This window comes from Aythya marila (assembly GCF_965140915.1).
Source record: "Aythya marila genome assembly, chromosome: 8".
Lineage (NCBI taxonomy): Eukaryota > Metazoa > Chordata > Aves > Anseriformes > Anatidae > Aythya > Aythya marila.
In genome coordinates this window covers 27,556,686-27,581,431 of record NC_139049.1, presented here as the reverse complement: position 1 = coordinate 27,581,431, position 24,746 = coordinate 27,556,686, and the positions used below count along the sequence as shown (strand labels likewise).

Sequence of the window (24,746 nt, the reverse complement as noted above, 5' to 3'; positions counted from 1 at the left end):
CAAAGTCCGGCCAAAGCCCGCTCTGACCCCTGGCAGCACGCAGGGTCAACAGGAGGGGGGAAAGAAAAAGCCTGGGCAGGTATCAAACACCCGGGAAGATACCAAATACCTGCCCACGCTGCGGGTATTGAAGAGACACCTTTTTTGGGGAGAAGTCTGTGGTGCCCTGCTGGGGGAATCCTGCTCAGGCACCCCAAATCCCCACGCTGGCACCAGGCGGGGAAGGTGGCAGTGAAGGGGAGCATTTGGGGATGAGCTGGGAACGCCTTTATCTCCCTTGATAACACCTCTATCTCCTGTGATAACAGGGTGGGGGGAGGTGGCAGCCCGGCGGGGGCCCTGCAGGGGGTGGCCGTGGGCTGAGATACGGCAGCGATGGGGCTGCGAGCACCTGGCTGGAGCCCATGGGTTTATCGGGGGCAAAGCACCCTCCTGGGGACCAGGTACAGAGGTGACGGGGAAAAAAACAGGCAGGAGCCCCCCCTGCCCCATCCCCTGTGAGCAGCAGCCTGGAGCAGCCCCGTGTCCGTGGCCCTGCCACCCCCAAGCAGACGCACAGGTCGTTATATATTTTTTTCCCTTTTAATGCACTTTTATTGCTGCCCTTCCACGTGCCCCTGCGGCCCCAGTTGGCAGCAGAACAGCAGGGCAGCCTGATGGGATCAGGATTTCAGCTCAGCGCAGGCATCCCGTCAGCATCTTTGGTGGAAAACCCAAGTTTTTGGGTGTGGGAGAGGCACGGCTCCAGCATGGAGGCACGGTGGCAGCCCAGCTTCTGCTTCCAGCTTGCCCAGAGCTGAGAAAAACCCAAAACCCTGCGAGAACGTCCTGTTTTCTGCCCAATGTGTCCATTGCCTTCTGATCTGAGAGGGCAGCAGGGCCCCAGAGCCGTGTCCCAGCCCGGGATGTGCAGGGGGCAGCGGCACCTCCGTGTCTGTGCCCCCCCCGCTGCCATGAGAACATTTCCCCATAAAGAAAGAATTAAAAAATAATAATAATAACAAATCAGTTTGGGGAAGAGTTCGTATCCTACAAAGATTCAAGTAGCGTTAATCGAACTAGAAAATCAAGTCCTGTACAGCAGCTTACAAAATTAGAAAGAAACATAAAGAAAATAAAAGGCCAGGTGTGTGACGTGTCGGCGTGAGGGCGGCGCGTTCCCGTGTCTGTCCTCGTCCCTCCGGCCTCTCTTGGGCCAAATTCCAGGGGGAGGCAGGGCCCGAGCGCCCCGTCCCACCGCCCAGGTGCCCCTTCCTCCTTGCCAACCCCTTGTCCATCCATCCGTCCGTCCGTCCGTCCATCTGCCAAGCCCCCCGGGCGGCCTAGAGGTCCCTGAGGCGCGCGATCAGGTCGTCCTTGTTCTTCAGCAGGAACCTCTCACAGGCCTCGAAGGTGGCGCAGAAGCCGGAGGAGAGCCCGGCCACGTTGGTGGTGACGTAGGCCAGGTACCCCGGCGTCGCCTGGTTGTAGTAGGCCACCTGCGGGGTGCGGGAGACGGGGATTTAGGGTCGGGCACGCGGTGTGTGAACGGGGCAGGGCTGCGGCAGCTCACCTTGCTCGTCTCCTCCCCCTCGGGCCACACGCAGAAGCCGGAGCAGAGCGTCTCGCCCTGCGTGAAGCTGGGGCAGGCCGGGTGGGTGGGCAGCGTCACCGAGCGAAACGCCACCACGTAGGGGTCCCTGGGGAGGAGGGCAGGAGGTGAGAAAGGCCACGGGGACGGGGACACGGCAATGCTGCCACTCACTCTTTGTCGCAGGGTTTCCGCCGGGACGCCAGGATGACGAAGTCCTGGGGCTTGTTCTCGTGGCTGAGCGTCTGGCTCAGCACGTGGTAGATGGCGTCGTCCTCGTCCACCTGCTGCACCAGCTCGGCGCTCCTGCGGGGTGGGAGAGCACCGGTCACAGGACGTTCAGCCTCAAGGACATGTTTTTTGGGAAGGGGGTCCCCTCGCAGCACTCACGCGTAGTGCCGGTCCCACTCGTGGCGGCGCCGCAGGTCGGAGAGCAGGGAGAAGGCCTGGCCGGCAGCGATGCGGACGGACATCTCGATGCGGAAGGACAGGAACTTGTCCTCCTCCAGCGTGTATATCCGCACCTGGGGGGCGCAGGGCAGGGCTGGGGCGCACCCGCGGCACGTCCCCGTTTTGGGGGGCGGCTCGGGGGGCCGGGGCGGGGGCCGGTACCTTCTCCTTTTCCCTGGCAAGCGCCCAGTTTGCTTTGGCTACCAGCGTCTTCAGCGCGGAGACGTTGTTGTAGCTCAGGTAAACCTGCGGCAGGGCAGCGAGTCAGGGGCTGGAGGTGCCGCAGGCAGGAGGCGGCGCTGCCCGCGGGCTCCCTACCTTGTTGCTTTGGTCCCAGGGCACGGAGAGAGGCACCTCGTTCTGCTTGCAGGACACGACGTATTTCCTGCAGGAGGGGGGAACCGTTCCCCTTACGGCCCGGCACAAACCATGCCCCTGCTCCCCAGCGCTGGGGGTGACGGCTCCCGGCTCCCCGCTCTCCTCCCTCCGTCCCCAGCTGTTTTTTCCACTCACCGGTCCAGCCGAATCTTTTTCCTGGCGCTGGCTTCTCTGTACCTCCTCTCTCCGTCCTGACCCACGGGAAAAGCACGGCAGGGTAAGAGGAAAGGGGGCGGAAAAACAGCTTTGGAGGAAAATGTTCAGCAGCAAGGGGGTGAATGTTGAAGCCCCATCCTGCTGGAGGCTAACCGAGAACCATTTTGGGGTGTCGGAGATGGACACGGAGCCCGCCAGCAGCAGGAATTTGGGAAATCCCGGCACTCCCTGCCCCGAGCTGGGATGTGCTGGGTTGGTGGAAGCAGGGCAGCGAGAAATCCTGGCTTTAGGGCCCCGAACCCAGGTGCAGAACCACGCAGGAGGCTGCAGCCGCGTCACTCCCTCCCGCGCTGCGGTGGGGACAAATTTGGGGACAAAATGTGGGTTTTGCTCCTTACCCCCGGCTGGGGCACGACCATGGGCAGGGTGCGGGGCCGGCCCTCCTCGTCCAGCACCACGAAGGTCATGAAGGCGCTGTTGATGTGCCTCCTGCTGACGGACATCTCCTGGTCGTACGCCTCGGCGCAGACCCCCACCTCCATGCTGGGCAGGGGGCAGAGAAGGGGTGAGGCACAGGGGGCCATGGGAGAGGGGGTCTGGGGGGGGTCCTTTTGAGGGCACCCCGCTGTTTTTGAGGGCACCCACCTGTTTTTGAAGGCGTTGTTGACGATGGCTTTGAGCACCAGGCGGTCCCCGACCTGTGACGGCCCGCGGAAGTGGAACATCTCGATGGCGCGCAGCGTGGGGTGGGCATGGCACAGCCGGCTGCGGGGTGGGGGTTATCCCATGGGACCCACACCCCCAGACCCCGTACGCCCCTTCCCAGCACGGCCAGAGCCGGGGAACCCGTCCGTGCCGTGAGCTTGCCCTTCCCCACACCCCGCGTGCCCACCCGGGTCCCCAGCACCCATCTGCAGCCCCCCCCCAAGGCACCTGGCGGCGATGGTGGCCACGTTCTCCATCCAGGCCATGATCTGCCCGCCGAAGGTGTTGCCCTGGTGGTTGGCGTGCGGGGGCAGCACCAGCTCCACGCTCTCCACCCGCGTCTTCTCGGCCGGCACCACCACGCTGCCGTCCCGCGTCTCCAGCTCTGCTCATGGGGGGCACCGGGGGGGGCTCAGCACCACGGCTGCCCCCGTGCCCGGCACCCCAATTCCCTCTGCTCCGCCCCGGGGGGGGACGCACGGTACCGGTGTCGCGGGGGCTGCGGGTGAGGAGGTCCTTGAGGGTGTCCTTGTGGACCAGCCGCATGCGGCGGCGCTCGGCGGCGATGCTGTGCTCGATCTTCTCCTCCTCCGTCTGCGGGGCCAGCGGCTTCAGCTTCACCTGGGCACGGGTGACGAATGGGGTGGGCGCCCTGTGTGGGGCAGCACCCCTGCTGCAGGGGTGGGTTCCCCGCTGTCCGGGCGCGGGGGCTCGCTGAGCAGCGCTTACCTTGGTGCCGGGGGGCCCCTGGGCCACGAAGGTGGCGTAAGCCTTGCAGATGCTGCAGTGCTTCCCGCTGCACAGGTCCTCATAGCTCACCTGGATGCCCACCTGGCAGGGGGGCACGGCACAAGGGGCCCTGAGCCGTGGGGTGAGCACCAGGGGGGCGAGCACACGGACACGGCACCGCCGACACGGGGCAGGGGGGTTGCAAAAGCACCCACGGGGGGTTCCTGACCCCAAATATCCCCCCATGGAAGGTGCACATGCGAGGGTGCGCAGGGCAGGCACGGGGGGAGAGGAGGGGTTTGTGCCATACGAACCTCCATGCTGGAGTTGAAGGCTCGGTTCACTTTGGCCTTGATGTTAACGACCTGCCCCACGCTGGAAAACACGGAGAGAAGGGAAGGAACAGGAGGTGAGTGGAGGCTCACAGCCCACGGCTGCACTGCGCCGAGCGTCTCCCCGCCGAGGTGTGTGAGTGCCCGCGGGCACGGGGACACCCCGCTGAGCCCAGGGACCTCACCCCCAAACAGCCCCGTGCAAACGGGTCCCGAGGGGCTGCAGAGGTGCCCGGGGGGACCGTGCACCCCCTGCCTCGCGGGCACGCACGCTCCTGCCAGAGCAAACGGCTCCTCTGTCCTCCTCCTGCCCCTGGTGTCCACAATTTTGGGGTCACGCCTGCTGGCAGCAAGCTGCTGGAGCCCTCCCGGCCCTCGGTAGGCTTCAGGGTAAACACAGAAGCAGCTGCAGCCTCGTGCACGCCAGGCTGGGACCAAGCAAAGAGCAAACGCGGCTCGCTGGCAACAGCGAGAGGAAAAAGCCTTTGGTTAGTGTGTGGCCAGATGGGGAGTGCTCCTCGTCCTCTGAAAGAGAGCGGCGCTGGGAAGCGAAGAGGAAAAATGAGCCCTTACTGCCTCCAGGGGTCTGCACCACCAAGGGCCACGTGCCCGGGCGTTAGCGGGGTTATGCCAGCAGCCGCGGGGCCGTGTCAGTGGGGTTAATGCTCCCAACTCACGGCAGCGCCGCGTTACGCCGGCCGCTCTAGGGCTGCGAACGTCCGTACCCGACACCGCTCCTCGCGCGCTGCTGCCCGGGGGGGTTTGCGTACCTCTGGCTGGTGCGGAGAGAAAGAGCGAGATACGGGGCGGTTAGGGACGGGGCAGGGACACGGGGCAGGGCTGGGGGGTGCGCAGCACCCGGCGTGCGGCTGGTTAGTGTTTGAGCAACAGGCCCAGGAGCGGAGGAGGAGAAAAAACAGAGGCGACCTGCAGCTGCCCAGAGCACCCTCGGGTTCACAGAGCCCCACACGGCACGGGGCGGCTCGTCCTCGCCCGTGAGGTGACAAAAACGGGGGGTTAGAGCTTCCTGGGGGTGATGGCGAAACCCGGGGTGAGTTTTCCAGGTTTGGCCGGGTTCGTGGATGCTCCGCCACACCGCTTGCTCGCATCCAGAGGTGCCAAGAACCCGGCACCGTGCGTCTCAGCGCGGCCGCGGGGGGCTGAGCACAGCCGGGTGGGAAGCTCTGGGCACGGCCAGGCTCTGCCCTGCCCAGCCCGGCTTCAGGAGCACGCCCCGGCCACGGGAGCGGGCAGAAAGCAGCGCATTTACCTAATCGTGTGCTCAAAATAGATATCGTCCATCGAGGCGGTGACGCACGGGCAGCCGGCGTGCCTCTCGGCTGGAAAGGAAAAACAAACGGCGTCAGCAGCCCGCAGCGGCGTGCCTGGGGTGGGGGTGGGGGGGAGAACCCAGCTGAGGGCAGCTTTTGGGGATTTGTGAACGTTTTCTGAACGTTTTGCCCCAGGTTTGCCCCGCGGGGTGGGCACGCTGCAGCTCCCAGCCAGGTCGCTCTGCCTGGCTGGTGGTTTGGCGGCGGGGATGCGCAGCAGCCGATGGCAGCAGCACAAATATTTTAAAGCCACCCTGGCGGCTCAGCTTGCCCTCAGGACCACAGAACCACCCCCAAACTGCAGAACTGCCCCGTTTTCCTGCTGCCCTGGCTCTGGCTGCACCCCGTATACAGAGAGGGAAGCGTTTTGGGGGGGAAGCAGCCGCTGCATTTGATGTGTCCCCACCGAGCCGCGTGCGCTGCAGAGCTGAGCCTCCTCCCCCTGCGTCCTGCTCCCGGCCGCTCTCATTACTCAGCTCGCTGGCACCGAGCCCGGCCCGGCTGGCGTCAGCACCGCCGTGGGCAGCGGGGCAGGGACGGGCACGCTGCCGCCCGCACGCAGCCCCACAACACCCAGCACCAGGACCCTGCCCTCCAACCCCGCTCACCCCGCAGGAGGACGCAGCCTCTCGTCCCTTCTGCTCCCCATCACCCCGTGCCGCCCCAAGCACCCCGCAGCAGCCCATTTTTCTCCCCACTTGGGGTCCCAGGCTCAAACCGAGCTCTCCAAACCCCCACCTGTGGGTTTTAAGGTGCCCAGGGTGCCTTACCCGAGAGGCAGGCGGCCGTGTCGATCCATTTGAGCAGCTGCCCGGCGCTGAGCTCGCCGCGGTGGTTGGTGTGGCAGGGCAGCACCAGCTGGCTCATCTGCACCTCCGTGGGGCTGCGGCCCCCCATGGCCCCCGGCGCCTCCTCGCGCTCCCCCGGCTCCCGGCTGCACGAGGTGGAGCCCTGCGGAGGGGCGAGATGCTGGCACGGGGCTGCGGGGCGTTAGCCCAGCCTCGTTAGGATCCGGGCGTTATGGGGTGGGTGATGAACGCTGGGAGTGCGGCCCTCAAACGCTGCTTTTTGCTTTTCACGTCCCAAATTTCGGCTGCAAAATCTGCTGCAATAACCCCCCCACCCACCCCCCGGGACCCCCCTGCGCAGAGGAGTGGGATGCTTCGGGCACCGGGGACACCCAGCAGCTGATCGCCGGGGAGAAATGGATAAAAATGTTCAGGGAGCAGGGCAACCAGGAGGAATTTTACAGACCTCAGCAAAAAGGAAAAAAAATAAAAGAGCTCTTTGGCTGCTCCAGGCCATCCATCAGCACTGGTGCAGTGCAGGAGCTGACCCGGTCGCTTCCCCTCCCCAAAAATATCCCCCCCCCAAGCCCACCGGCTGGGATCTCACCCCCCAGATCAGCCCCATGCCGGAGCTGGGTTATCGGGGGAAGGCGCCTTTGTTCGGGGTGCTGTAGGGCCACGTCTGCTCCCCGGGCTGGCCCCACACAGGGCTCGGCGCAGGGCGGTTTTGGAGAGCCTGGGGTGGCCGCGGGGCCGTCGGGGGGGGTTGCATTACACCGAGTGGGCTGCGTTACACAAGGGATGAACTCAGTTAGCCCCGTGAGCAACCGAGGAGACACGAGAGAGCCGTCTGGGCGTCATCACAGCGCTTCCTTCCTCCTCATGCTCCAGCCGCGTGCCCCATTTACAGCCCCCGCTGCCAGATCCCAGCGGCGGCGGCTCCTTTTCTCCCCTCGGCTCTCCCCCGCCGCCTTTGCAAGCGGCTCGGAGCGAAGCCTTCCCTCCCATCCCGTCTCTCAGAATAGCATTTTTTTTTATTATTTTTTTTTTTTTTCCGCAGCCGCTCTAGCAGGAGCCCTCTGTTTCCATAGCTACTGCTCCAAGACATCCCAGGAACGGCACAAAAAACCTCGGCTCGGCGGGGACGGCAGCGAAGGCGGCGAGCTGAACCCTACGGGGAAGGGTGCCCCGTCCCACGGGGACGTCGGCAGCCCCAAAACTCCCCAAAAACGAGCCCCCCCGGGGCTGGTTTGCGGCGTGCCGGGGCGCCCACCCGGGCGGCACGCAAGGACAGGGCTATTTCTGGAGCCGGCAGGCGCTGGGGCGCCAGCCAGCAAAGAGCTCCAAAGATTTCTGCAGCGGAGTTAGCAGCAAGCCTGGCCAGAGTTTTAGGCAGAAGCCAGCACGCCGTGTTATCCCCCCCGGCCCCGCACTGATGCTCACGGGGTCGGGTGTTACGGGGTGGGGAGCGGTGGCCACGGGGCACGGGGAGCGTGCGGGGTGCTCGGGGTGACGGGCACGGCACGCGGGGTACCTGGAGGCCATCGCAACAGAAGCTCAGGATGTCTTCAGGGACTATGCTCCCCTTGACCATTTTTAAAAGACACCTGGAAAGGAGAAGAGCGGGCTCGGGTTAAGAGAGGATCGGCGAGACGGGGGCTGGGGGCGCTGCCATAAAGGGGCTCCGGGGGCACCCCTGGAACCACCAGCGGTGGGGATATGGGACACACACGGCACCCTAGGCAGGGCTCAGCCTCTTCACATCGCCTAAATTCCCTTTTAGCCCACGCACGGGGGCTCAGCCCTGCTGGTGGCTCCCCGTGGGGATGCAGCAGGGCCCGGCCGGCTGCGGGGCCGTTTGATCTCAGGGCTGGGCGCTTGGTTTGGAAGGAGCCGGCTAAATCCACGAGTGGGAACAGAGGAGCAGAGCGGCGTGGGCAGGACAGAGGCTGCTGCCAGCAGCTGGTAAACAGACAAAAGGTGACAGAGAGGCTCAGCACAGGGCTCGGCACGGGGTTTGGCCACAACGGCTCGCCCAGGCACCAGGGATGCTCTCCGGGTGGTCCTGGCCGAACCCACGGCCACCCAGGCAGGATGTGGGAAGCCGGAGCCCAGCCCCGAGCACAAAATACGAAATCCAGCAGGAGCAGAGAGGGCTCGGCCACCCTCACCCACCTGGTTCAGCCGTGTAGGGTCCGTCCCCAGCCAGCACCGCAGCAACAAGACCTGGGTGCGTGTTGGGTGCTCACAGCGGGGTGTCCCCCGTGTCCCCTGCACCCCACACTGACGTCCCTCCCTCCCCAGGCTGCCAGACTTAAATCCCACAAGGGCAGAGCCTGGGCTCGCACCTGCCATTCCCCAAGGGTCAGGCCTGGCGCTCGCAGCATTGCTGGAAAGACTCCCGGCTATTTTTGGGGCGCTGGACAGAGCCCAGGGGTGGTGCCGGGCCGATCCCACAGCTGGTGACGCCCCGCTAATACTTTCCGCATCTCGCTGCCGCGGTCACAAGACGGCCGAGGTGTCCTTGGCAGCGGGACGGGCTCACGCTGACAGCAGGGCAGCAAATGGGATGCTCCCGTCCCCGGCCACACCGCTGCTCCCGGCACAGAGCCCAGGGCCACGCCGAGCCCTGCTGCCCGCCGAGGGCACTCCGGGGGTGGCCCCGAGCCACCCCACAGCCACGGTGGCCAACGCCAGGAACACGCGGCTCGCCGTGCCTTGGAAACCCAAAGCTGCTCCTGGCCCCGGTGGCACCCTTCGTGTCACCTTGCTCGCTCCAGCGTTAGCAGGAAGGGGGGAGAAAAATAAAAGAGCCGCCTGCTTTGCATCCCCCGGCTGTCCTCGGATGGGGAAGGCTGTGGGGTGATGTGGAGCTCACCACGGCATCGCCCCGGCCTCTGTCACCCCTCGAGCGACCCGCTTCTACCCCAAAATAAAGTTTGCCTTGGAAAGAAAAAGCCTCCGAGCAAAATATTTCCCCTGCCCCCTGCCACGCTCAACTCCTGCGTCGCCGAAGAGGGGGGAGAGGCACAGAGAGATGCAAACGGCCCCACTAATTTGGGGTTTGGGGCTGGGGAGAGGGGGGAGCCAAGCGCTGTGTGTCCGCGAAGCCAGTCGGACTTGAATAGCAGGGAAAAATAGCAGGGAGCATTCGATAGTAGGGAAAATGGGGATGTTTGGTCATTTTCCCTTTGCACAGAGGTCCCCAAGTCCCTGAGCCCCCAGCAGCATGGGTGAGCCACCCCCAAACAGTTGGGGGGTCCCCGGTGCTGGCCCTTTGGGGTCTGGGCAGGGCAGGGTGCACACGACGGACCCGTCTGTCCTCCACCTGGCTCAGAAACATCTCCCCCAGCTCCTGGCCAAGATGTCCCTCGTCCACCTTCGCTCTCCCACCTCCCCTCCATCCCCGCGGTGCCCCCTTACCCCTTTTTGGGAATGCTTAGAGAAAAAAGATTGGGGAAGGAAGGTGGCGACACGAGTCCTCGGGGCGGGGGGTGGATTATCGGTGTGTAATTGAACAATATCCATGGTAACGAGCAAATCTGCACGCGGTAAAAAAAAATATTAACCTGACCTACTTAGGGAAATCCTGCCGCCTCGACCGGGCAGCGAGGGCCCCGTGCCGGAGAGGTGAGATCCCAGCACCCTGCGGGAGCTTTTTTGGGACCTCACGTCACGCCTTCCCCAGGGGTTTCGTGGAGCAAAGCGAGGCATCAGGCCAGGAAAATGCAACCTGAGGGCCACGCGCGGTGGGGGCCGCGAGGACGGGTCTGTTTGCTGCGGGTTGTACATCAGCAGCCTGTGGGAAGCCTTCGCTGCTGCCAGAGCAGCTGGGGCCCCTCCATCCTCCTCCTCCTCCTCCCTCTGCTCCGCTCCCGGCCGTGTCCGCAGCCCCCAGCCCCGTCCCTGCCCGTCCCCAGCCGTGGGGGCAATGGGGCCGCAGCTGCCCCGGCAGGGAGCCAAAGTCCCCCGGGTGCTTTGCGGGGGGACAAAGGTTCCCCAGCGCCACTGCCGCCAGCCCCAGGAGGGAGCAGAGCCGCGCCTGAACCCTTGTGGGTGCCGCCAACACGGCTGGGGACAAATGGCACGGGTGTGGGGACACCCGACAGCACCGCCCGGCACGGGGCTCCCTGCTCCCCACGGCCAGGACCACCATGGTTTTGGGACCACCATGGTTTTGGGACCACCACGGTTGGGACCACCACGCTGAAGAGCCCACAGTGTCATGCAGCCACCCCATCCGTCCCCCCACGCTACCCAAACCATCCCCACAGCGGCCCCAAGCCCTGTGCATCCCCTGGGCAAGCAGGGCAAGGAGGGATTTCCCCCCCAGGCCCTCTCCCTGCAGCGCTGGCACCGCCGGCACTGCTCCAACACCCGCCGTGGAAACTCCTTGGGGCGGCACAGGGCGCCTTGTCCCGCTCGTGTGCCACCGTCCCTCGTGTCCCCATCACCCCCCGCGGGTCCCCTCTGCCCTCACCTCAGCCAGAAGAAGCTGAGCATTTGCAGCGCGGTGGAGCAGCACAAGGAGGAAGAGGAAGACGAGGAGGAGGAGAAAGAAGAGGAGGAGGAGAGCGAGGAGGAGGAGGAGGAGGAGGAGGAGGAGGAGGAGGAGATGGAGGAGAGGCGTCCGGACACCTGCGTGCGGTGCCGGGCTCGGCCAGCACCCGGGGCGCGGATGTCGAGGCCAATTCTCTGCTGCCCTTGGGACGCAGCCAGCGCACACCCCCTGCTTCCTTTTAAATAAGGGCTCAACTTTTCTTAAGGTAGCGCTTTGCAAAGATTCCCTACCCGGGGAGGTCTCAGGGATTGCCGTGGCACCCGTCTCCCCGTGCCCTCCGTCCCGGCGGCACCTGGACGGGCTCCTGCCCGCTGCCTTTCCCCGGAGCTTCTCCAATTTCCTCGGCCGCTCCCTGGCCCCGCTGCATTTGAGGCAGATCTGGCCGGGATCATAAAAAAAAAAAAAAAAAAAAGTTTCCAGAAAGAAGGAAAGAAAATGCAAAGTGCCGTGTCGCTGCGGGAGCCGCGCAGCCTGTTAGCTTTTCGGGAGGTGTTGTTGTGTTTGCATTTTATTTACATGCCTCGATAAGCAAACCTTTGGCCATCAGCGCACAAGGGTGCAATCAAAGCCCCTCACGGGCACACCCAGCACTGGAAAGCCAGCGGTGAAATAATTAAACAAACTCAACGGGAAGCAAGGCCTCGCTTTGTTTGGTCAATAAAATCATCAGGTTTTGGAGGGGCCGCCCCGGGGACAGCACGGGTGGGCCCAGCGGGTACCGAGCATCTGGACCTGATGCTGTGGGATGCGGTGGGGCCAAATTGAGGCTGGAGGTGGGAAATGCTGGAGGGTGCTGCAGACACTTCAGGTGCTTGACCTGTGCTCCTGACAAAAGTTTCGAGGCCGGGCTCGGGGTTTTTCCAGTGCAATTAGAGCAGTGCCATAATTAGGGCCTGTGGCCGTCGCACCGACCGGGTGCGTCCTCGCCGTGGCTCCCACCTCAGAGCCCGCACGGGTACGGGCTTCTCGCTCCCTGTCCACCACCCCCTGCCTGTCTGCCACAGCTCACGGAGCGGGTAATTAGCTAAATGAATTAATTGACATCCATACGTGTAATTAGCACACGGTTGCGAGGAGCTATTCTCCTTGGGACGGCTGAAATTTCTCAGGGACTGGGGTTAAAAGACTGCGCAGCCCTGCAGAGCAACGAGGGACGGTCCCCATGAAGCCAGCAGAGGGGCAGGAGGGGCTGGGGAGGCTGAGGGTGAAACCAGGGATCCTCAGCCCAGCCCCGTGTTGGGCAGCGATTATTAATTACACCCTTAATTACTCCAGAGCAATAAAAAAAAAAGCTGACCTATTCGCTTCGGTGCTGCTCGGAGCACTTTGAGTGAGGGCTGCGGCCGCTCACGTCCTCCCCACGAGGCCGGCCACGAGGCCTGCCCTGAGGGAGGCCGGTACAGTCCTATTTGGGCCCATTGGGACCAACCCTGCCCCGGAGCAATTTTGGGGCCCCCAGAGCAATTTTGGGGCTGGGGGGAGCGCGGCTGGGCGCACCGACAGGCTGCGGCATGCACCCACGCTATCAGCGGCGAGATCTTGGGCAGCGCGGCGCCTCGTGGTGCGCTTTGCCTTAATGGTTAATTAACGCAGTGGCTTTGCCTTAATGGTTAATTAAGGCGGTGGGGCTGTTCCCACGCCTCGCACGGCCCCGGGGGGCAGCAGGGGGAGGCTCCATTAGCTCTGCCCCCAGCCCCGGGGCTCCTGGGTGCCAGTGGGGAGGAGGGAGGGTGGCATGAGGGGTGTCCCCGTGGAATGGTCTCGTTATAGGAAGGGGGGATAGGGCAGTGGGTGAAGGGGTCTGAGCCCCGGGTCACCCCACTGTGGTGGGGGTGATGGTCTGGTGGGATATGGTGGCTGCAGCAGGGCTGGGGTGGGACGGGTGGGGTGGTGGGATGGAACCCTAGAATCCCAGAACCATTAGGGTTGGAAATCCTAGATCATTGGGTCCAACCATCCCCTGCCACCAATGTCACCACCAAACCACGTCCCCAGGCACCACATCCAACTCTCCTTGAACACCCCCAGGGACGGTGGCACCACCACCTCCCTGGGCAACCCGTCCTGATGTCTTTGTGAGGAGAAACGTCTCCGAATTTCCACCCTGAGCCTCCCCTGGCGCAACGTGAGGCCGTTGCCTGCAGGATGGGGCGTGGGGACGGGTTGTGGTGGCGGTGGGATGTGGTGGTAGGATGTGGGGATGGGTTGTGGAGATGGTTGATGTGGGGATGGGACGTGCTACGGGATACAGTGATGTGATGTGTTGTGGTGTGGTGTGGACACACTGACAGAGCCCTCACAGCCCTCACGGGGCCCTCAGGGCTCCCTCACGCAGCGCCCGCCCCGCCCTGGGCCGCCAGGGGCCGCCATTGCCCCGAGCTCCCGCTCCCCCCCCCCCCCGCCATCTTGTTCCGGGGGGGGGGGGGTTGTGAGGCACCCCCGGGCCCCGGCGGGGGCGGGGCGGGGCGGGCGCGCGGCCAATCAGCGCGCGGCGGTTTCAAGAGGCCCCTTCCGCGTCCCGGTAGGCCACGCCCCCTCTGTGCTTAGCCACGCCCCCTCCGCCCCCCTCCCCGTCACGATCCGCCCCCGGGGGAGCGAGGGTGGCACGGAACGGATCGGGACGGGACGGGACGGGACGGGGCGGGATGGGAAAGCCCGGAACGGATTAGCACGGAACGGACTAGCCTGGAATGGAATGGACAGGCCTGGAATGGGCCCGGCCCGGCCCCAAACCGGCCCGATTTGGCCCCAAACCGGCCCGATTCGGCTCAAAACCGGCTTGGCACGGCTCGGCACGGCCCGGCTACCCGTAGCAGGGATGTTTCCCCGCCAACGGCCCCAACCGTGCGGCCGCTGGGGTAAACAGGAAGCCCGCACCGCAAAGGCTGCACCGCGGCTCCCTTGGGAACGGAAAATAAGAGCCCGTGAGGCGAAAAAAATAAGCCCTGAGCCCAAAAAAATAACCTCTGAACCTCAAAAATAATCCCTGAACCCCCACAAAAATAACCTCTGAACCCAAAAAATAACCCCTGAACACCAAAAAAATAACCCATGAGCCCCAAAATGTAACCCCTGAGCACAAAAAACAAACCCTGAACCCCCCCCCAAAATAACCCTTGAACCTACCACAAAAAAAATAATAACATGACCCCATCCAGAAAAAAAATGTGAACCCAAAAAAACAACACATGGACCTCACAAAATAACCCCTGAATCAAAAAAAAATAACCTCTGAACCCAAAAAAGAACCCACAGACCCCAAAAAATAACCCACGAATCCTAAAAAATAACCTCTGGTCCCAAAAAAGAACCCGTGGACCCCAAAAAATAACCCATGAATCCAAGAAAATAACCTCTGAACCCAAAAAAATAACCCCCTCCCAACATGTAACCCTAAAAAATTAACCCATGAACCCCCTCCAAGAAACAAGACCCCCTTCAAAATAACCCATGGACTCCCCCAAAATACCCCATGGAATGAAAAAAATAACCCATGAAGTCCCCCAAAACAATGAACCCCCCCAAAATAAGCCATGGAATGATAAAAATAATCCATGAAGCCCGCAAAAGACAATGAACCCCCCAAAAATAACCCATGGAGCCACAAAATACCCCATGGAATGAAAAAAAATGACCCATGAGCCCCCCAAAAAACAATGAACTCCCCCAAAATAACCCATGAACCCCATAAAAACAACCCATGGACTCCTAAAATACCCCATGGAATGAAGAAAATGACCCATGAGCCCCCAAAATAACCCATGAGCCCCCCCAAAAACCCCAAATCCCCCCAGAATCAGAGGTGAACGCCGGCCATCGAGGGGCCGGTTGGGAGGGGAGATGGGTGCTGGGGCCCCAATTTTTGGGTGCTGGCGCTCGTGTGACCGTCACCCATGTGGCGAGGAGGTGTTGTAGGACGCGGGTGCCCTCCTGTCCCGGGAGGCCTCGCCGGTGCCCCAAGCAGCTCGGCGACCCCACAAACAACGGGGACAGAGGGCTGGGCCCCGGCGGGGCCGGAGGCAATAAAACGCCGGGAATGATGCAGCAAAACAGGCCGGGGCCGCGTGGCGAGATAAATCATCCATGGAGGCACCGCGGAGGAGGAGGAGGAGGAGGATTTCTGCACCAGCGCTGTGCCGGGGGGCTCCGAGGCCCTGGCCAAGGCAGGAGCTCGTTCCCCATCTCCTGCCGTCCCCCTCGCTGTCCCCTTGGCGCGCGGCACGGCGCGGAGCTGCCAGGAGTGATAAAATGGCTGCCCCCCAAATGGATGGGGTTTATCGGGGAATAACCCCGGGAGGTGAAGCGGCCGTTGAGCCGGGGAGGAGTGAGGATAACGTGCACGGGGAGCCCAGCTCCAGCCCCGGGGGGCAGCGGGGATGTGTCCCATACCCCTCTATGCCCACCGTGCCCCCGGTTTTGGGGTGGCACAACCCCAAATGGTGCAAATGGGGCCGAGCCGAGCCCATGAGAAGGGGAGAAGGGGCCGGTGGAGAAACCAGGCGAGGTCGGCGTGCTGGTAGGTGCGAGGGCTTGCAGAAACCCAATTGCTTCTTCAGTTAACCAGCTTGGGGAGAATGAAGCTGAAGTGTGAAAAATGAAAGTGAAAAGATAGGAACCAACCCACGGCTATTTATTCTAAAAATACTGACCTAAATACTTAAGCGCACATATAAAAGTAGTTGTCTTTTCTGATTTCCTTTACGGACTCTCCTGTTTCGGCTATTATTTCGCTCAGAAACCAGAGGGTCGGGCTTCTTGGGGGCACCCTTTGCGCTCTCAAGGAGTTTAATGAGTGCTCAGAGCCCCTCCAGGAGCCCAGCTTTGAGGTTTGGCCGTGCCGATGCTGCTGGAGGGTTGAGGTGCTCCGAGCAGCTCCCGTGCCACGGCTCCTCGTTTCGGCGAAGGCAGAGGCTGCGAGCACCACGGCATGGCCAAAAACGAGTGGGAGGAAGCAGCAGGAGGCTGGAGAGGTGCCCGACACACGCAGCACCCCACTCACAACCCCAACAGCCCTCTGAGGAGCTGCAGGGGCGAGTTTCGGTGCCAAAAACCCCGCTCCCTACACGGCGGAGTTGTCACCTCGGGACACAGCCCCTGGCTCGCTGCACCCAAAAACCAGCGGCTGTTTGCCGAAAAACGAAGGTGCTGAAATAAAAATACGCCCAGCAACGCTGAAGGGACGCTCCCGGCCCCAAAATGAGCGCCGCGGGCAGCTCCTATCAGGCAGGGACACATGGAAGGGGCGGCCGATAAGGGACTCAGCTGGTGGGAGAGGTGGGAGCGATACAGCCCGGAACGGCGGCCGCGGGGAGCGAGGAGCAGGGCTGGGGAAATGAAAGGTGCCAGGAATAGCTAAAAATCCACACTTCTGGGGCTCTGGCTCTGGGCTGGAGTTACTCGCCCGAGCGCTGGTTTGAGCAGGGAGGGGATGCTTAATTGCAAAACGTCCCTCGGGGGGAGATGCAGGCCTTCCACGTGTGTTCGTCTCGTCTGCTAAGCCCCAGCAGTGCCAGCTCCAGGAGCACCAGGGGAAGCCCAGCACGGCCCCAGGGACAGCGGCTCCCGTGTGCCGTGTCCCTGCTCTGCCTTCTGTAGGGCCGCTGTATGGGGCGAGCAGAGCGCAGGTATCGTGGGTCCAGGACCAAAGGCACCAGGCAGGAGCTGCTGGGGGAGCGCTGCTGCGCTTTCCATTCACAGCCCATCTATTTTGCAATAACTTCACCGTGACGTTCCCACGTAGACAAGCCTAAGCTAGCATAGATAATGAAATGGGTTAAAGGAGACGGGAGGAGGGAGAGGAGAGGAGCCAGCAGCTCGTAGTAAATCAGGGAGAGAGCAGGGTTGCTTTACATTCAAGGACTCAGTGGCAGGACGAGTTTGGTTTATGCCGAGAGGCTCCGGGTTGCCAGGACGAGGAGCAGCCCTGGAAGCCAGAAGCGTCCCTGTGGCAGGGCTGCCGACCTGGCCGCGTGTCCATCGCACCCATCCCGCTCCTCGCCTTCCCCAAGTGCCTGCTCCACGCGTGCCACCAGCACTAAGACCAGCAAAAGGCACCCGGCTCACCTGCGAGGCTCGCAGGGGCAAAGCAAGAGGTGGGGGGACCTCAAAAGAGCCCCCAAAAGAGCCCCCAGGCAGTGGGGTCTGCGCCAGGGGAAGGGGAAGGGGAAGGTGAAGGCAGCCCCAGCGGATCGTGGACACCAGGGGACCCGCACGCTGATGCTCCCCCACCTTTGGCATGGGTTTCGAGGCAGTCCAAACAAGCTAATTAAATGCTGCTCGGCTTAATCAGAGCCATCGAACAGCAGTCAGAAGAAATTAATCCTGCGTTGTATTAAGATGCTGCTCGGAGTCGCGTTTTGGCACCTCGTCCCCGCTTCTCATCTTCTGGGGAAGGAAGAAGGACATCTGCGGGGAAGAGCGAGGGCGCAGCAGATGGCAGCGGGGATGATTCAGGGCCTCGAGGAAGGAGCTGCGACTCCAGCGGCGTCCCTGGGGAGGGGACGAGGAGGACGAGACACCTCTCCCTGCATCCCCCGGCCTCCACACCCCGCTCCCGGCCACGACTGCACGGCCGCCGGGCGGGCAGGGATCCCCAAAAGACGATTAAATCGCACGGCGGCGGCGAGGCCGCGCTTCCCACAGCGGCTCCCTCCCGAACCTGCCCTTCCTGCTGCTCATCCCTGCCCACGGGGATCCCACAGCAGCCCTGGCCCGGCCTCCAGCAGCTCCCGGCGTGGTCGCTGCCTTCCCCTTGGGGTGCCTTTGTCCCCCCCGGGGAAGCCGGCAGCGTTTTCTCCTGCCTTCGGGGCCGTTTCGCTGGGTGATGTGGGGAGGGAGGCACCCCGGGCTGTGAGCCGGCAGACGGGTGGTTAAAGGCATCATCGGGCTCTTGGTTTGGGGTTTTAGCCATTTCTGATGCCTTCATCACAGCCATCCAAGGAAAAATCCCAACGGAGAGAGGCACAGGGTGAGGGATTCGGTCCACAGGCTGCCCTCAAAGCCTTGGGAGTGCTCGGTGCCACCTCCCGTGACCCGGCTAGACAGAGCCACCGGCTGCGGGTGTTGGGATTTCTTTATTTTTGAATTTTCCTGTCATAACTTGCGTTAAAACTTCGCAGAGCCGCTTAATTGTGCTCTGCGGTGGCGAAGATATGAAATTAGTCTCCCTTCTGATCCTCGGCGAGGCCGGTCCAAAGCGCCGGCTTGTCATTTGCCCCGATCCCCTCACCACGGGGTCATGGCAGATGTGGGGTGAGGACGAATTCACACAGGACCGGGGTCCCCACCCTCGTCCCGGCATCGTGCTCTGCGTTTCCCCGCGCCGGGGAGGCGATATTTAGGATTTTCTCTTGGTGCCACTCGTGGGGAGGCTTCCGACCGGCCGCGCTTCTCCATCTCCCCTAGCAACAGCCGAGATGGGTTCAAGGGGAATAAATCCGGGTGAACGGGACTGGATGTGGAGCTCGATGCGCCTCAAACACGAGCAGCCACGGCTGACGGAGAGCGTTGCATTTAACGGGGATATTCAGTAAACATCTCCTGTTTACCATCATTTCCCTGGGGGGTCACACTTGGCTCACAGCCCCTCAGGAGGCCCCTCGTTATTTCCAACCCCGCCAGAACGCCACAGGAGCAGCGGGAGGACACAAAACCCATGGGTTTTGTATCCCAGCCCTCATGCCTGTGCCCTGCAGCCCCTGACACCTTCTGGACCCCGCTGCCACCCAGCCAAGCCTCTCCACAGAGCACACCGCGTGCATGGAGCCAGGTTGTGCTCGCTCCTTGCAGCCCGGCTCTCAGACAACCCCAAACCCCGATAGCTGGGGACCTACCGCAGCGCACACCGAGCTTTTTCTCTCGGCATCCGAGCGAGTTGGGCCCTGCTCGGGCAGGTCCCCATGGCCGTGGGGATTCCCACGGGCGCCGTGGTGCTGGAGGAGTTCCTCCTACGCCCGGCGGCTCCCCGATCCCAAAACCCGGCCAGCCCCACAGGAGGCTCGCGGGGCTGCCCTGAGCCCTGCTCGCGCCACCCCAGCGCCTCAGCCCTCGCAGGACCAGGCTGGATTTGAACAACCGGCGTTTGTTAAATTTGGTTTTAACAACTGATGTTTATTAAACTCGATTTTAACAATTGTGACACGGCTGTGACAGGAGCCGTGGTTATGGGGTCGCAGCCCCACAGCGCCCAGACCCCCCCACACAGCCCCTCAGGCGGCATTTAACACCCCCACAACATCACACACACTCCATTTTACTCCATTTTACTCCATTTTATTCAATTTTATTCCATTTTACTCCATTTTTACTCCATCTTTATTGTGTTTTTTTTTTCTATTTTTAACCACACACAAGCGGCGGGGCCCGCCCGCGCCAGCCTCGCCCCGTCACCAAACGGCCGAAACCCGGCAAAGTTTCGCAGCGGGGCGACGGCCCGCCCGGCCCCTCGCCGCCCCTCGCGGCTCCCCACACGGCTCCCCCTCAGCCGCGGGCCGGCCCCAGCGGGCGGGCGGCGCCGTTACCGGCACCGGGGCTCCCCCCGCAGCCTCCCCCCCACCCCCGGGGGGCTCCCAGCCGAGCGCCGCGGCCCTGAGGCAGCGCCCGCCTCCCCCCCTCCTCCTTCTCCCTCCCCTCAGCGCCCGGCGGGCGGTTTCAAGGCCCCCCTCCCTCTGTCCCCCCCCCCCCCTCGGCGCCGACCAATCAGCGCGCGCGATGCGCGGCGGCGCCGCGCCTTAAAGGGCCAGCTCCCCGCCGAGCCCAGCCGGCCGCGGCGAAGGGGGCAGCGGGGCGGCGCTAGGACCCGCGCGGCGCCGCGCTCCCCCCCCCCTCCCTCCGCGGGAGGCCGCGCGCGGGCGGGGAGGAGGGGGGGGTGGGCGCGAGCTTAGGGGCGTGGCCACGATCCGAGGGGGCGTGTCCACCGCTCTCCCCGCCCCTTCCTCCCGGCGATTGGCCGCGCCGCCTGTCAGTCGGCGGGTGGGCGGCGCACGGTGCGGCCACGTTCGGCTGCGCGGCGGCGGAGCGGAGCGGAGCGGGGAGGCAGCGGCGGGGCCATGGGGGCGCGGCGGGGGCCGGCGCTCTGACAGCCCCGGGGGCGGCCAGCGGAGGAGCGGAGGAGCTGGGCAGCGGGCACAGCGAGGAGACCGGCAGCAGGAGGAGAGGAGGAGGAGGAGGAGGAGGAGGAGGAGGAGGAAGGCGAGGAGGGCGGCGGCGGCCCCCGCAGCTCCGCGCCCAACATGTTCGCCAAGGGGAAGGGCTCGGCCGTGCCCTCGGACGGGCAGGCGCGGGAGAAGTAAGCGGGAGGAGGATGGGAAAGATGGGGAGGAATTAAGGGGTGGGGGGGGTGCAGGGGGCGCTGCCCGGCTCCGGCCGCGGCTTTGTGCGGGGCGGCGGCTGCTGCTGCTGCTGCTGCTGGAGGTGGCGGCGGTGCTGGAGGTGCTGGAGGTGGTGCCGGTGCTGCCCGCCCCCTGCCCACGCCGCCGCTGCTGGGCTCTTGCAGGCTGGCCCTGTACGTCTACGAGTACCTGCTGCACGTCGGCGCCCAGAAGTCGGCGCAGACCTTCCTGTCCGAGGTGAGCCCCCCCCCCCCCCCCCTCCCTCTCCCCTCCCCGCCGCCCTTTGTGCTCCGCCGCCCGGCCTCCATCTTGTGCGGGCGGCGGCCCCGGGGGGGTGTGTGTGTGGGGATCCCTGTGTGGGTATCCCTCCCCACGACCCTCTCCCCTCGGGTCCCTTTTTTCTCCCCTTTTCTCAACCCTTGGCCTCTCGCTCCCCCCCCTTCCTCCTGCAGATCCGGTGGGAGAAGAACATCACGCTGGGCGAGCCCCCCGGCTTCCTGCACTCCTGGTGGTGGTAAGTGAGCCCCCCCCGGCCCCTATAGGGTCCCTGTGGTTTATAGGGGAGGGGTTGGCTCCTGGGGAGCAAAGGGGTGGCAGCCCCCGGGGGGTGGGGAGCATGGTTAGGGGGGCTGGGGGTGGGTGGCGGGGCTGGGGGAGCGCCCATATGGCTGGTTCCCACCCGCTGCGTTACCCACACGGGGTCCCACAAGGTTTGGTGCCCCCCCCAAAACCACCAGGGGTTGTTTTCGGGGTGCTGGGTCCCCCCCACCGGGCTGGGGGATGCTCAGCGAGCACGCCGGGCACTTGGCGTCGGCATCGGCGGTAACCGGAGCTTTTTGTGCCGTGCAGCGTGTTTTGGGACCTTTACTGTGCAGCTCCCGAAAGGCGAGACACTTGCGAACATTCAAGTGAAGCCAAAGCCTTTCATGACTATGTGAGTAACAAGTTTCTAATCCTCGTGGTAATTACAGAGTTGGGGAGCTCGGGCTCCTTTCGGCGCGCCGCGAGCGAACGTAACCAACTGGCAAAAGCGTGTTTTTAACCAACAGCCTCCTGGTTTGACTGAGCAGTATTTCATAATGTTGCAATTATGTAAATGAGCCCCGATACTTATCTTAAGCACTTAGAGGCATTCGGGCTCCTGGCAGAAGGGAGCAGGTTTTTTTTTTTTTTGCACGGCAGTGGACAACAAAGCGTTGGCCGTGGCGGATCGGTGGCGATGGGTGTCGTGGCGTGTGGGCAGGCGCCGGGTCGCGGCTGGGAGGCGGGGAGGGAGAGGGGGGGATTCCCCCAAATGCCATCCCCCCCCCCGTTTTCAGCCTCCCAAAACCTCGCTTTGGCTTTGGCAAGGCTCGGGGCTGCCTTGGCTGGCTGGGGATCCTCCCTTGGGAGGAGGCAGCGTGGAGGTAGGCGCGAGCTGCTGGCGGTGGTGCAGACCTGCCCTCTTCCCTCTGCGGTCGGTGCTGGGTTGTTGTTGTGTTTTTTTTTTGCCTGTTGGTGCTGCGGGCTTCTGGTCCTTGTGCAAAACGTGGAGCAGGATGCTTGGAGGAGCCCCAGCTGTGCTGCTGCTGCTGGACCCGCTTTGCCACGAGTCCGCTTGGTGGAGCAAACCTTGAGGTGCCCCCAGCTCGCTGCTCTCCAGCCTGGTGGCTCTGGAGCCCCTGTTCCACCACTGCCATAGGTGTGCAGCTCCTCGGGTGCCTGGTGGCAGCAGATGTGGCTTGTCCTCTGCAGAGGGCTTGCTGGAAGCCAGCAGATGCTCCTCCTCGCTTGGGATGCTCGGGGGCCAAGGTGTTGTGCTCCCAAAAAGCGTCCTCGTCCCGTGGGCATGGAGCTTGTTGGCGCCGGCTGCGGTGGGAGCGGGGTGGGCTGCCCGCTCCCCTCCTGCTGAAGTCACCCAGATCTGCAGCGCCGATCTGCAGCGGGGAGGAATTTGAATCAAAGGATTAGTCACCTGGCTGTGGGCTTGGACTGGAGTCAAGCGAGTTGAAATGGTGTAGCAGGAGCTGTTTTTGTCTGCTCCTGGGAGCCTACGGTATGGAAACCATTTTTCCTCCCTTCCCCGCTCTCTCGTTGCCTCGACATGCCTGGGTTGAGCTGCTGGGAGATGCGCGAGGTTGGCTGGGAGCTGAGCCCTGCAGCCTGGCCCTTCCCCTCGAGGTGCCCAGGATGTGGTGGCTTGGTTGTCCCCCGGGGGAGCTGCTCCTGGTCTGTGCTGGGCGTCTGTCCGTCCGTCCGTCTGTCTGTCCGTCCCGCGGCCATCCCCCACCTCCCAGCCCCTGGCTGCGCCGCGCCGCTTCCTGCGTAGCTGGTTTGTATTTACTGGGTCAGGTTAAAGCTCTGAACTCCTGAACCCAGGGTGAGAGCGAGCTGACAGCCCGGGGTTTGTCAGCAAATCCATCAGGGCTGCTCAGTCCTCTGCTGAGCGCTGCCTGCCGCTTGCCCCTCGCGTTTTTGGGGCCAAATCCTGCTGCTTTGGGGCCTGGTTGGGCGGGGAGGCAAACCCAGACCTTCAGGTAAGGAGATCCCCAGGTAAAGATGCCATCAGCAGCTGAGGCATGGTAATGCTACGTTCGCAGCCGCCTTCTAATAATATCTGAGGATTTAGTGTGTTTAGAGAAATTAATCTTTTTCAGCTTGGTAATAATCCCAACAATGGGCACGAGCGCATTAGGTGATGCGCATAAACTTCCTTAATACACGGTGCTGTGAGCTTACAGGGCAGGGACACAATCCTGGTTGGTTTTAATTCTCGCTGTAAGGCAGTTTTGCAGCAGCCCCAAGTGCTCTGCCTCTTGGGTTTCGCTGCGAAGACTGGGAGGGAGATTTTCAGCCCTCCGTTGGCTTCCCTGCACCGGTTTTTGTCCTGGTGGGCCCGTTTTGGCCCCAAAACGTGTGCTTGTGTTTGGCTGGGGATGCTCGCGGCGCTTTCCGAGTGTACTTTGCAGGGCAGGGACCTGCTGGGCTAAAACTTAAATATTGACCGAGGAGAGGAACCAGCTGATAAACGCGGCGGGTGAATAGCTCCTTGTTTTTTGGGTGCCGGCTCCTGGGACCGCGGCGCCGAGCCCCGCACCCGGGCGCATCCCGTGCGGGGTCGGGGAGCGCCCCAGCAGCCTCCCCACGCCTGCTGCGAGCCCCGGGCTGGGTGGACCGGTGAGTAATTTCATCTCTTGGTTGCGGTTTAAAAATATCCCGATCTAGGCCTTGCCCCAGATTCGGAGGAGGTGCTGTTGAAACGTGGCCAAGCCCAGCGCTGGCTGCGCCGCGGTCGCCCCTGCGCGCGTGGAGCGTGGCTTTCGCTTCCCAAAAGGCGATGGGGTGGCTCTGTCCCCGTGGGCATGAGGCGGAGGGGGTGCCCCGAGGCTCCGGCTCCCCAAAAAAAGAGCCCTGGGGGAGCCGGGGGGCACGGGGAAGCCCCGGTTTGGAGAGCTACGGGCTGTGGGAGCGGCGCTCCGTTAGCGGAGTGTAACCGTGGGATCTGCCTGCTGTGTAATTCCCAGTTTGTTTCCCAGCCTCGCTGTAGGAGAACTGTTGGGAGCAGCAGGACAGATTTCCAATCTCCCCCTCCGGTTTTTAATATTTAATTCTTCTGGGGAGAAAACCCAACAGGCAGACCAAGGCTCGCCCTCTCCTTTGGGGCCGCTCGTTGGCTGCCGCGGGCTCTTGCTGTGGCCGAGGAGTTTCCCTTTCCCTTTTTCCTCCCCAGGTGGGCTGTCAGGCTGCTGGGACGCTGCGTAGGGACGGTGGCCACTGGGAGAGTTGTGTTGGGATTGGGTCTGTGCAGGCAGAAGGGACACCGTGGTTTTGTCCCCAGTTATTGAGGTGCGTTGGTAGGGTCCCACCAGTCAGCATCTTCCACTTGTACCAGAGAAATTAAAACGCTCCAGGTCCCTACTGCTCCCCACCCAACTTTAAGGGCTTTACGGGCTGTCCTTGACCCGTAGCAATTTGATTTAGGGTTATCTTTATCACATTTATCACATCCTTCCCCAAGTGGGCAGCTTTCTGCTCCCATCCTCGACCCCTGGAGCTGCTGAGGGAGGTGTTCGGGGGGCGCCCAGCCCGGCTCTGCCTCCCCACCCTCCGGCAGCGCGGTGCCAACCTTATAGGGGATTTCAGCCCCCGTGTTCTCGGGGAATTGGCCGCTGGCTGGTTGCAGCTCAGCCTTTCAACACGGGGAAAGCCAATACAATTTGAGTTAGCGGTGATGACTGCCAGTTTAAATACCGCAGTGAATTTCTGTCAAAGAGCTAATACGCAGAAAGGGGGAATTGCAGCAAACTTGATCACCAGAACCACTTCAGTCGATTTTGGCCTCCGGCTACAGAAAATGAACTTAAATCTAGTTGACTGTTGCTACATACTTTTTGTGGGATTGCTCTGCCGGCGCGGCCAGCTCGGAGCAGGGCTGGGA

The 24,746-nt window shown here is 63.0% G+C and overlaps 2 protein-coding genes across 10 annotated transcripts in view; one reads left to right on the top strand and one right to left on the bottom strand.

Moving 5' to 3' along the window:
• Positions 1 to 575: 575 nt before the first annotated feature.
• Positions 576 to 11,335, bottom strand: ACOT11 (acyl-CoA thioesterase 11). 5 transcript variants are annotated; one of them, XM_082766479.1, is made up of 18 exons: positions 11,231 to 11,248; positions 7,974 to 8,046; positions 6,422 to 6,602; positions 5,591 to 5,660; positions 5,046 to 5,096; positions 4,303 to 4,363; positions 3,989 to 4,090; positions 3,745 to 3,880; positions 3,488 to 3,644; positions 3,200 to 3,319; positions 2,953 to 3,097; positions 2,534 to 2,589; positions 2,339 to 2,405; positions 2,183 to 2,266; positions 1,961 to 2,094; positions 1,745 to 1,876; positions 1,553 to 1,679; positions 576 to 1,478 (listed from the first exon to the last, which is right to left on the bottom strand). In XM_082766479.1, the coding sequence occupies exons 2-18, from the start codon at positions 8,031 to 8,033 to the stop codon at positions 1,323 to 1,325; spliced, it is 1,839 nt and encodes a 612-aa protein (XP_082622605.1). In that variant the 5' UTR covers positions 8,034 to 8,046; positions 11,231 to 11,248; the 3' UTR covers positions 576 to 1,322. The 5 variants fall into 5 exon arrangements, with proteins under 5 accessions (XP_082622605.1, XP_082622609.1, XP_082622608.1 ...); XM_082766483.1 differs by lacking the exon at positions 11,231 to 11,248 and adding an exon at positions 10,920 to 11,087; XM_082766482.1 differs by lacking the exon at positions 7,974 to 8,046 and having other exon boundaries at positions 11,231 to 11,335.
• An 8,475-nt stretch (positions 11,336 to 19,810) lies between these two features.
• The window catches only part of SSBP3 (single stranded DNA binding protein 3), a 45,838-nt gene continuing 40,902 nt past the window's right edge, over positions 19,811 to 24,746 (top strand). For 2 of the 5 annotated variants that reach the window (XM_082766219.1, XM_082766218.1), the window contains exons 1-4: positions 19,813 to 20,286; positions 20,494 to 20,566; positions 20,782 to 20,843; positions 21,179 to 21,263. In XM_082766219.1, the coding sequence (XP_082622345.1) occupies positions 20,231 to 20,286; positions 20,494 to 20,566; positions 20,782 to 20,843; positions 21,179 to 21,263 (276 nt within the window). In that variant the 5' untranslated portion in view covers positions 19,813 to 20,230. Of the gene's footprint in view, positions 20,287 to 20,493; positions 20,567 to 20,781; positions 20,844 to 21,178; positions 21,264 to 24,746 lie in introns of all 5 variants that reach the window. The other 3 variants (XM_082766220.1, XM_082766216.1, XM_082766217.1) reach the window with 3 other exon arrangements.